This window comes from Trichosurus vulpecula, chromosome 5, assembly GCF_011100635.1.
Source record: "Trichosurus vulpecula isolate mTriVul1 chromosome 5, mTriVul1.pri, whole genome shotgun sequence".
Taxonomy (NCBI): domain Eukaryota; kingdom Metazoa; phylum Chordata; class Mammalia; order Diprotodontia; family Phalangeridae; genus Trichosurus; species Trichosurus vulpecula.
This window is the reverse complement of record NC_050577.1, coordinates 82,949,425-82,961,587: the sequence shown is the minus strand read 5'-3', so window position 1 is coordinate 82,961,587 and position 12,163 is coordinate 82,949,425. Positions and strand designations below refer to the sequence as shown.

General features: G+C 40.2%; 1 protein-coding gene across 1 annotated transcript in view; it reads right to left on the bottom strand.

The window, feature by feature from the left end:
- Positions 1-1,977: 1,977 nt before the first annotated feature.
- DIP2C (disco interacting protein 2 homolog C) overlaps positions 1,978-12,163 on the bottom strand; it is a 592,611-nt gene continuing 582,425 nt past the window's right edge. Inside the window, exons 37-38 of the mRNA XM_036759139.1 lie at positions 11,028-11,151; positions 1,978-2,542 (exon numbers count right to left, since the gene is read on the bottom strand). Coding sequence (XP_036615034.1) covers positions 2,290-2,542; positions 11,028-11,151 — 377 coding nt within the window. The 3' untranslated portion in view covers positions 1,978-2,289. The remainder of the gene's footprint in view (positions 2,543-11,027; positions 11,152-12,163) is intronic.

Below are 12,163 nucleotides of genomic sequence, written 5' to 3'. Positions count from 1 at the left end.
GCCAATTTTCCCTTAGGACAAGGAGATTATGTGTACAACATGGTTCTTTTTTTATTTTTCCTTCTATGATTTTTTTTGCCCCTTAGGAAATAGAGGACCTGATGTTATATAAGTTCTCAGATTATGTGTTTGGAGCATATGTTTGGAAATATTAATACAGCAATGAAGTCCAAAATGGTGATCTAAAAAGCAAATGCCTGAGGACATGGGAGATGCACTGTACATGCAGAAAAAAAAATGTGCCTTTAAAAATACTCAAAACGATCCACCTCGGATTTTGGAAGTCAAACAAAACTTTCTTTTAGCAAAGGGCCCACTACTGAATGCATACTGCAAAGTCAAATGTAGACATTGCCTAAAAGTGTCATTTAAAAAAGAAAAAAAAGGATCTAAATTTTTCCCAGCAACAATCTCAGTCATGCATATCCAGTAACAAGAGAGCTATCACAGGAGCCTATTTGGGACAATTATAAAATAAATCAGTCTTGGGTGGCTGCTGATAGACTCACTTGGTCAGACACAGACAGGCCATCTTGATTTAGAAATGTACTAATGAGCTCTGAAAATAAAAAAGGGGGGAGGGGAAACAGAGGAAGGAAAGGGGAGACAAGAATGGAAGTGGGACCTGAAGATCTATTTGTCTATGGGTAGTAAAATGAAGGCAGCTGTGAAGCATGCTTTGTGACTCTTCCCTATTGATGGCCTCTGTTACAGGTGACCAGGGCAGTTCAGCTCCTAGAAGAACTTCCCTTGGTCTAAGAGACCCTGGAGAAGAGAAACTCACTAGCTCGGTTACAGGCAGGAGAGAAGACCATTTATCTAATTCCATTCCTTAAAGTTGTCTTGGAGAATGTGCCTACCCACTACAATGGCCATTGGAGGAAGAAATGAGACCAGCTTGGTGCAAGTGACCATGTAAACCATTCCTTATCATATCACAACGATAACAGCAATGAAAAAAAGAAATAACACACCAACAAAATGATGGGGAAAACCTGTGCAACAAATTCTTGCAGCTAGGAAACAGTGCTATTCGCCAACCTGCCTTCCTAAAGTCTAACAAGTGTAAGCACATGCCAGCACAAATATAGTTTATTGTTACCTCTGTGGCAAAGAAAAAAAATATTTTAGTGCATGTTTAGCCTTTAATTCGCCATCTTCGAGATGGCAAAAATTTCACTTGCTGGTATCTGGTATCTAGAAGAAACTTTGAGACAGGGTTACTTGGCAATCCACGATTGCTTTCATCAGAGAAAGTTTGTGTGAGTTAACACTCAATTATCTACAGTCGAGTGGGGGGAGGGAGGGGAACGGGGACACCATGCAAGTGACAAGTTCTGCATTTTAAACTTTAAAATCTTTTTTGTCCTTAGTGAATTTATATTCATATATATATTTGATGTGATACTATCCACGCGAGATAATACAACACTTTTTTATATTAGCAAACATTACAAGACTTTAATATTCTTGAATGTTTTCTCTTTTATACTTCTAAAGAGATCAAAATAAATTAAACGTTTTGTACATAATTACATATGAAGAAGTTAACTTATTTCATCTTTTTAGTTAGTACAAAGATATCTGCAAGATAATTGCCGAAATACACCTTATTTATAATTTCTTCTTTCTAGGCTAACGTCAAAGGCCATTTGTTAGCCTTTGTCCTTCGGCACATTTCTGATGAAGAAAGCTGCTAAATTCTAATTGGAAGGTGCTATTTGGAAAGTTTTCGTACCTCAACACGGTTTCCTAAAACAATGGGATCTAAAGATGGCTTCAATTAGTTACAGATCCACGTTGGTAAGATTGATGACACATTAAAACAGTGAAAACAATTCTTTGTCACACTATGTAAAATTGTCTAAAAGAACCCATTTAGAGGGCAGATTTTTTTTTTAAAAATTGCTACTTCAGCTCAACGTAAAGTACAAAGCCACATTTATGCAGAAAGCACTTATCCAGTAAGCCAAAAAAAAAAAGAAAAGAAAAAAAAAAGAAAAAAGTTTTAAAATGGGCTTTTCCAACAAACCAAAGGCAGTAATCCCAAAGTCCTTCTGAGCTAAAAATTTAGTGGTAAAGGAAACACATTTCACATTTTATTCCCTGGCCAATTGTGACTGCTTCGAAAAGTCATCATTATCATCGTCGTCATCATCATCGTCATCACAACAACAGAAACAGTTCCAATCCGATGAGCATCACCCTCGATTCTCTGCACATTTTTAGTGGACACTGAGAAAAATGTATACATCTCTAGTAAAGTCCATGGAAGCCAAAGGGACAAGACTACATGTTGTAGGCCACATAAATTGGATCTAGCTGGTCTGCCAAAAATCCATCTCGTAGGTGCATACGCTGCTTCTCTCCACGGGAGTTGATAGGAATGACACCAATGTCCACCACCACCACTACGCCTACAATCAGATAATGTTCCTCTAGAACCACATTCGTAACTAAGGGAACGAGGTCCAAGGCTTCTTGTTCTGATCCATCCAGCTCAACCACGACGACCAATAAGTTTGTCCAAGTAAACACAGCACTAGGAGGGGAGAAGACAAATCATTAATGGGCTAGACGGGGTAGGGTAAAAAAATTCTATAATAATAATATGTGTATATATATTATATAAATTATAATAGATACCTTTTGTTTTTGTTTTTTTTATCACGGTCACTTCCTGTTATACCACCCCACTGAACCCCGCCCTAGTAACAAAATAAAGTCAAGTACACCCAACAAAGTAACCACATCTGATAGCATTTAGGACATTTCTCCCCCATACTCTTCCCGCTCCCCTCCCCCATGCTTCTAAAAGGAAGAAAATCTGCTTCATCATTTGTTCTCCCAGACTAAGATTAGTTACTGTAATTAATCCAAGGTCAGCTGCCTTTTACTATTCTTTTAAATTGTATGATGGTAGTAACAGTTTTCTCTTCGTTCTGCATTCTTCACTTTCCAATTCAGGTCTTCCTGTGTTTCTATAAATTCCTCATATTTAATATTTTTCTTATAGCAGAGTTAACATTCCATTTACATCCATATACCAGTTTGTTCAGCCATTCATTCACCAATCCATGAGCACCCACTTTTTTTCATTACAACAAGAAGAAAGGCTGTTATGAATATTCTGTCTTTGACTTTCTCGGTGGGTATAGATGCCAGTACATAGGTCACTGGGTCAAAGAGTATGAACAGTTTAGCAGTTTTTTTTTTATTTTCTGGCATAAATCAAAGGTAATTTACACTAGCAGTGGGGAAGATAAAGAAAGGCTTCTTCACATGGCTTTTGAGGTGACTTTTGAAGGAAATAAGCCACAATAAGCCAAAATAAGCCAAGCTGGTCATCTGGCAAAAAACATGAAATTCATTATTCAGTTTGGTGGCCTTCTATAGCTATAAGCCTGTGAACACATGGAACTTGCCTCCTTGCCACAGTGAGGCATCAGAACAGGTTTTTTATAGGCAATACTAAAAAATAATACCCTGTATTTAAATAGCACTTGGAGATATAATGTGGTATAGTGTGACCCTGGGCAAGTCACTTAACCTTTATGAGCTTCAGGCAGTTAATTTTCTAGGATAGAGTTCTGGTTTTGTTCTTCTTTTGTGTAATGAATTCTCACATTAAACCTACGAGACTTCTTAGCCTGTTGTCCCTGAGCCCTTTGGTGGGTCTGAATAAATTTCAGGGGAATCTATCTACTTAAATGTGAAAAAAATTACATCTTTATTTTATGTGTGTGTGTGTGTGCGCGCGCGCGCGGCGCACGCACACATGCATGCGTGGTATGTCTGTATTTAGTTAACATTTATGTAGTGATTTAAGGTCTGCAATTGTTGATACATGTCCGACTCTCCAAGACCCCATTGGGATTTTCTATACTGGAATCGTTTGCCAATTTCCTTCTCCAGCTCATTATACAGATGAGGAAACTGAGGCAAACAGGGTTAAGTGTTTCCCAGGATCACATAGCTAGTAAAGGTCTAAGGCCAGATTTGAACTCAGGAAGATGAGTCTTCCTAACTTCAGGCCCAGCACTCTATCCATGGCACAACCTAGCAGCAATTAATGTTTGCAAAGCACTTTACAAATATCTGGTTGATTCTCACAACAACCCTGGGAAGTGGGTGCTATTGTTATCCTGATTTTACAGATGAAGAAAATGAGGCAAACAAAGGTTAAGTGACTGGCCTAGGGTCATACAGCTAGTAAGTTTCTAAGGCAGGATTTGAACTCAGGCCATCTTAACTCCAGGTCTAGCACTCTATTCACTGTATCACCTAGCCATCTGGTTTTCTTTTAAACCCTATGTATTTTTTGAATTTCAAAACATTATTATTCTGAGAAAAGGTCCATCAGCTTCAACAGACTGCTAAAGGGGACCTGGTCCCGCAAAAGTTTAAGAACCTCTGCTACAGAGCAATTTTACAAGGCACTTCCACATTATCTCATTTGAGCTTCATGGCAGGTGTAGTACTGTTATTATCACTTTATAGAATAAAGGGTTGATGGAGAAGACCAGTGACTTGTTCAAGGTCCTATCAATCTTAAGGGTCAGAGCCAGGTCCCTCCTGATATGTGCCCACCATATCACCTCTTGCTGGAGGTCTTCAAACAATGGCTGGGTGACCACTTATCAGGGAGGCTCTAGAAGGGGTTCCTGCTCAAACAAAAATGGCACCTGGGAACCATTCCAACTGCCAGGACAGTGGTAAGGTCCAAAATGGTGGAGCAGTCCAGATGACTCCTATAAAACCTGAATTCTCTTGGATCTGGGCCATCTGAGACTGAAAAAAAGCTGACTTAGCCCTATGTTTCCTTCCCAAATGAGATCATCCTGCAAAGTATAGCTTGAGAAAATCAAATTACCAAACCCTGAAATGCAGAAATTTATAATGTGCAGTATTAATTATCTTCTCTCCTGTTTTTTTTTTCCCAAGCAATATAAAACTTGGCCATAAAATCTCCAGGTTATGCTTTGCTGACTTAGTTTCAAGGAAGACAGATATCTTGTTCTGCATTTTAATGGGGAAAAAAATGTTCTGGTTAAGCAACATTCTCCAAAGCAGAACTTCTTAAACTATGGGTCTTGACCCCATATGGTAATAGTAGGTTTCTGAATGAACAACGACCAAAAATTAATTAAAAATCAAATGAGTAATGAATCCGAGGTGTTTCTGGCAGCACTTGCCCCACATTGCATCATGCAACTTCACTGAAGCCTTGGTTCTGAATACAGAGCATGTGCACTTCACGCATGCCATGCAACGCCAACCAAAGCTGCCAAAACACAAAAAGGGGTCAGAGTAGAAAAAAGTTTAAGAAGCTCTGCTCTTAAGTATGGTCCCAAAAGGAGGGTCACTAGATGAAAGGGTCTTCTAATTCTTTACCATTACAACTGAAAAATCAGCAGACTGCACAAAATTTGCAAGTAAATGAGAACACAAAGGGTATTCATTTCAGGAGTAAATAATCACAAATATCCATGTTATGGAGATGTATAGTGGTCTAGTGGGATGAATAACTGGCTCACAAATCAAGACAACTTGGGTTCAAGAAAACCTGCTTCTGACCCATACTGACTATGTGACCCTGGGCTAGGAAACCCTAAGACTCTTAAGTTGTAGAGAGGGTGCTGAGTAGCATCAGGTGAGGGATTTTCTTCTCCTAGGAAGTTCTATACGCCAACAAAACACCATCCATTCCTACCAAACTTACAGAAACTATCCCTTAAGATCAGAAAGCCCTTTGAAACATTCCCTACCTCCCAGGATTGTTGGCTGACGTGAGGGTCAAGTGAGATAACACATGGAAAACACTTTGCAAACCTTAAATCTCTACATAAAAACTAGCTCTCCTTAGCTATCACTATTAGGCTGAATAATTAAGGTGAGTGAGGCTGTTGGGGTGAGAATACTGGGGTTTCTTCCTCAGAGCTGATATATTCCTCTTGGCACCATTGCCTCTAAGCAAAAATGAGAGGGATAGCTATAGTGCGGTACAAAGGGAAGAGATGGATGGGAAATGAGCACAGAACTTTCTCGGGGGCAGATGATGGCTCTAACTGAATGGTCAGGTACCTGATGTTCATAGGGTAACCAAGTATACAAGCACAATGAACAAGCATTTATTTAGCACCTTCTATGTGCTCGGCACTGTGTGAAGCTCTGAGAATACAAAGACAAAAGCCAACAGTCCCTCTCCCCATGAGCTACATTCTAAATGTGTATGTGTATAAACATATACATTTACACACAAAAAACATATATACAAGGCAACCTAGGTGGGGAAAAGCACTAGCAGCTGGGGAGTGGGAATGGTGTGTGGATCTTAAAGGCCTCATTTTCAAAGGGGTGGAAAGATGGGAGGGAAAGAAAACACATTTCTGTTAATGCGTTTATTGACTTTCACAGTTGTAAAGAAGACCAGTTGTTCATTTATACATGGGTGGTTTTGTTTTTGTTTTTTGTGTTGTTGTTGTTGTTTTTGGGGGGAGGCAATTAGGGTTAAGCTCAGGGTCATACAGCAAGTGTCAAGTGTCTGAGGTGGGATTTGATCTTAGGTCCTCCTGACTCTATCCACTATGCCACCTGCCCCATACCTGGGCTTTTCATGAAGCAATGGGTCCCTTTATTTCTTGGCTATATCTTCATAGCAAAGGAAAAAGGGAAACTGAAAAATTACGCAAATTTTAAAAACCTGGCTGTTGAAAATGGATTTGATTGGCTAGAATCATTCTTTGGTTTGTTTTATAAAAATCTGAGGCCCACCCTGTCTTCCCCACCCAGTCTCTTGCCAGTATAATAACCTCCCATTGACACTGCACATATTTTGTTTGTACATAGTAATCTGAATGTTCTCTCCTCCAGTAGAATGTAAGCTTCTTGATGACAGGGACCAAGATATATCTCTGACACTTAGCATTAGGTGTGGACTCCCAGTAAGTGTTTGATATTCATTATTAATATTAATAATTAATATTAATAAACAATAATGTTGACTGACTGATAATACATTGAGGGTGCCTGCTCAGAGATGAGCTGGTATGTCAGGGATTGTCTAGATTTCTCAACTCATTTGTCAATGGAAAATGTGTTGTTCATTTTTGTTTTTGAAGAGGACCAAAGATATCACTAGGGGGGTGTACTGATGTGCGTGTGTGTGCGTGTGCGTGTGCGTGCGTGCGTGCGTGCGTGCGTGCGTGCGTGTGTGTGTGTGTGTGTGAATTTGACCTCGGAGACAAAGGCCTAGTTAGAAGAGGGCGTTCAGTTTGCTGGGGTTTTCCTAGTTATCGGGGGCAGGGCGGGGGGCGGGGTGAGGGGTGAGAAAGCCTCTTCTCTTGCTCTGTCCCTCAAGGCCTCAGATTTATTCTGAAGAGAGATCAGGATGAATCTTGAATCTTTTTCATCTTTCTAAAGCCTCACGTTAAGGTATCTATCTACACTCTCCCAAGGATGAATCTCTGTAGGTCCTGGACACACACCACCAGTAACAATCAGTTGTTTCTATACTTAACCTTAGAAATCATGGGCTATAATTTCATAACTTGGCCATAGGGGTGCCATGTACCAGAGGGGCAGAGCCTCATAGAAGAACTGGGTGCTGTTGTAAAAACTGGATAGAAACACATGGAGGAAGAGAATAATTCAAGTTAAAAATGTTTTCTTAGAAACAGGAAAAAGGAAACTAGTGACCAGACTGACCTTTAATGTTTTTTTTTTAAAGAAAACTAGAGAACCTGAGCCTGGGAGGAGAAGGAAGCTAAGGGGAGGGAGAGAAGGGAAGAACACTTGGATAATTAAGGGGATTTTATTTCAGTGTTTTCATTTTTAGATGAGTGGGCTTACAACTCCAGCTACTGTGCTCTGCCAAACACACACTCTGCCTGAACCGTGAACGGTGATGAACCATAAGCCCACCCACTAGAAGCAGTGAGTACTCCTTGGTGTCGATCTCCTCAAGAGTGAAAAATGACTTTGGGACAGATGTCAGTTTTCCCATTAGGTTTTTTTCTCCTACACCTCTGCCTCCTACAAGGAGGTGCCTGTGCTTCAGAGGCCAAACTTACTAAATTCTCCCGCAGTGAGAAGCTTGGTGTCCCTGCTCCTGCCGATCAGTCAACAAGCATTTATCAAGAGTTTACTCCATGCCAGGCATGGCGGTAAGCAGGGAGGACACAAAGAAAGGCAAAATCATAGTCCTTGATCTTAAGGGACTCACAGTCTAAAGGGGGAGACAATAAGCAAAAGTCATACAGGAGAGGTGGAGGTAACTTGGGGAGGATGGCACTAACATGAAGGGAGACTAGACTTTCCTGGTCTTGCAGAAGTGAGATTTTAACTGAACTTGAAAGAACCCAAGGAAGTTAAGAGGCAGAAGGAAGCAGGGAGAGCTTCAGACAAAGGGGACACACATTTAGAGTGCCTTGTTTTCAGAAGAGCAAGGAAGCCAGTGTCACTGGATCGCACCATATGTGGAGGAGAGGAAGATTGGAAGTGGTAAGACTATACCATATGCAGAAGAAGACTGGAACAGGAAGAAGAGGCCAGGTTAGGAAGGGCTTTAAAAGCCAAACAGAGTATTTTACAGTTGATCCTGGAGCCAATGCCAAATGATCCAGGGGGAGGAGGAGAAGGAGGAAATCCCTAATTAAATTCAATCCCCCATTTAATCATCAGGCTCTAATATGAGTCCCTGGGCTACGTGGGGAAACACACCAAACTTGGCTGACTTAGCTCTTAACCTCCCATATACTACTTAATCGCATTGGTGAGCATGTAGTACAGATGCACATATTAGAAAAGCCGCTGCTTAGTCATCTACCATGGCTGTTATTATTTATGAAGTGCCACTAGCATACATGGCACTTTACAACAGATTAAATGGACTAGAGATAGACCAAAGCCCCAGCCTCTAGGGAGGGTAAATATTTTAAGCACTTAACTGGGCCAAGCCTCCATTATGGACTTGTAACCTGTTAAGCTGCTTTCCTGCACAGACAACAACAGGGAGCGTATGAAATAGGTATTGGGGTTTTTGTTTTTTTGTGGGGCATAACAGGGTCCTTGGTCAAATTCACGTAAGCCTTCCTTTGAAACTACCTCCAGCAAAACTTTGACCTCATGTTCTCCCTTCTCCCTCATTTAACATTTTCCCACATACCTCATCCATTTATTTTAAAAGACCCCAGGTGGCAGCTCGTAATTTTTTTTTAATCCTCTGTATCATGTTTTCCTAAAGCCAAAAACCTCCTCCAAAACCTAACAAAACCTGGCCTCCTGGAAGACATTACCAAGAAGTTCTCACTGTAATAAAAAATAAAATTAGTTCCAGGTAAAGCGTGATATATTAACTTTGAACTGGGAATACTTTTTTATTGCTAAGTTATTAACCCCAAGAAAAATAAAGGTTTACAATTGAAGGCCCAGCAATACTTCCTCAGCCATTCTATCAAGGCTCACTTCCACCAGTGTTTTGCAATGGCAGAGTACTTTTGCTGCAGCCATTTGGGAAACTGCTCCTAGTCACTAATGGTTAGGGAAAAGGCAATGAAATCAGCTCTGAGGGATCACCTTGTATTCATCAAATTGGCAGAGATGACAAAGGGTAGAATTCAACATCCATGGGGTGTTAGCAAAACAAACATGCTAAATCATAGACGGGGAAAACTATGAAGTGGTCCAACAGTTATGGAAAATAATTGGAAATCATCAAAGGAATGTTTCGAAATTGTTAATGCCCTTTGATCCAGAGGTCCCACTACTGGATTGATACTCCAGTTTACCAATGAAAGAGGACCCTGGTGTATCAAAATATTAATAGCAGTGATATTTAATAGCAAAGGGGTGAAAAACTAGAAGCCCAGTGACTGAGGAATGCGTGAACAAATTGTGATACGTGAATATCATGAAACTCAAGGCACCCCAAAAGCTTGTAAGAACTTAAAACTGCTCTGAGTCTTTTGGGATGCCCTGTATTACTGTGTTTATGAGGAATAAGGACCAGGAAGGACTCAGAGATGCATGGTAAGAGCTGAATGAACTGATACTTAATGAAGAAACTAGAACCAAAAGAACATTCACCATGATGAAAACGAAGAGAAAGGAAAAAGAAAAACAGCTTTAGGTTAAATAGAATGGATAGCGTTGACTCCAAATTACTAAAGTTAAGGCACCCATCCTTTCTGCCCAAAGTAAACAATGAGAATGAAAAATGGCATGGCCTGTTAGTTGAATAATTCATTGCTGGGTGGTTTCCCCTAACTATTTTGTTTTTTTTTTAATGGACCTGTACATTCTTTGGTGCAGGGAAAAACCAAAGAAATTTGGTGAGGAAATCCTAACCATTTGGGTGAGGAATTTCTTTCATCCACCCAGGCAGATTAGTACTTCTTTTACAATTTACAGCCTCACAAAGCTGCCTGGGGGAACACTGAGGGATTAAATGACTTACCCAGGGTCATACAGAGTGTGTGTGTGTGTGTGTGTGTGTGTGTGTGTGTGTGTGTGTGTGTGTGTGTCCCCATGTCATTAGGTCAGCTCTACACTATGCTGTCCCTCTGGAGTTTGTGCCAATAGTGCTGACCTTTAATGGATCCAACCTGAGGACACTGCTTTGTCCCCTACCCAACCCCAATCTAACAGCTTTTCCCAAGAAGATAAGCAGAGGCTTGTTTCTTGGGAATAACAACATATGGCACTTATATAGCGGCTTGCGGGTTTGCATTTTCTCGTTTGATCATCCTAACAATCCTGTGAAGTTGGTGATGCCATCCTCATTTGACATTGGAGAATACTGAGACTCGGGGAGTTTTAGTTGTCTAGGATCACACACTGCTTGTGAGTGTCTGAGGTGGGACTGGAGTCTGGTGCTCTCTTCTCTCCACTGTGAAACTCTGCCTCTTTCCAAGTAGGGATGAATAGTCTGTCATGCAGCCACATTCTACTATCTTGTGGGAAAAAAAAAATGTTTTCACTGTAGTTCATAATAATGCAAGTTCCAGGCTCCACAGTTTGCTACTTACCATTCTGTGACACTCTTATGGGCTCTGATCACTGATGTCTCAATATCAATTGGATGATACCTCATTCCTCGCAACTCCATAGCTTCATCTAATGCACCCACAACATAGAGGGCATCGTGGCGCTCTGTTTTAAGAACCAGGAGGAGAAAGGAAGAAGATATATGTCATCAGGATTACACAGTCTAATTTACTTCTTTTTAAAATTATTTTTAAAATTTTATTTTTTAATTTATGGAATAAAAACAAGCATTTCCATAATATAGTATAATAAAAAAGATGATTGTACATGAAACTGCAAATCTACTATGTACAACTTGCTATTCCTTTCAAATATACAACATTATCATGTAATTTTTTTCTTTTTTTCCTCCCCCCCGCAACCCGCACTTTGGTGGAGGCTACCACTAGACACAAATAGGTATGTATATGTAAAATTATTCTATACATACTTCTATTTATCAGTTCTTTCTTTAGATGCACATAGAATCTTTCTTCATGTGTCCTTTATAGTCACTTTGAGTAAAATGTTTAAAAACCAAATCTGAATTAATTCTATACTGGACTGGGAGTGTGGTTTTCTCTAATAAAAAGGAAACAACCTCCAGTTGGGATTTCTCATAGGAGAGGGCTTTTACAAGGCACAGAAACCCAACCATAATGATAAAAGAACAGCAGATCTGAAAGGTTCATAGACCTAGAGCTGAAAGGGCCCTTCAAGGTCATGGCATCTAAACTTTTCATTTTCTATGAGGAAGATGAGGGCCAGAAAGATGTAACCTGCTCCAGGTCACACAGCCAATCAATGGCAGAATCAGGATTTGAAAGCAGGTCCCCTAATTCCAAATCTAACACTCTATACTGTGAAATCCTTTAATTGAAGATGCCTGGAATTTGTTTTCAGCATCTTAGAGAATCTTCCTCCCTTTTCCCTCCCTACCCCCCAATAATGCTGGTCTTTACTCATGTCTAATTTCTCTTAAGATTTCAGGGCTGAGATGGGAAGGATCATCTTTATTTTTTTTCTCCACCAGTTACTACACTCTACCAAACCCCTGATGGGTACTTAACATGTTCAGTTTTTTTTTCCTTCTGCTTCTGATGAGTCCAAGGAACCTTAGTGATCATTTGGCTTAACA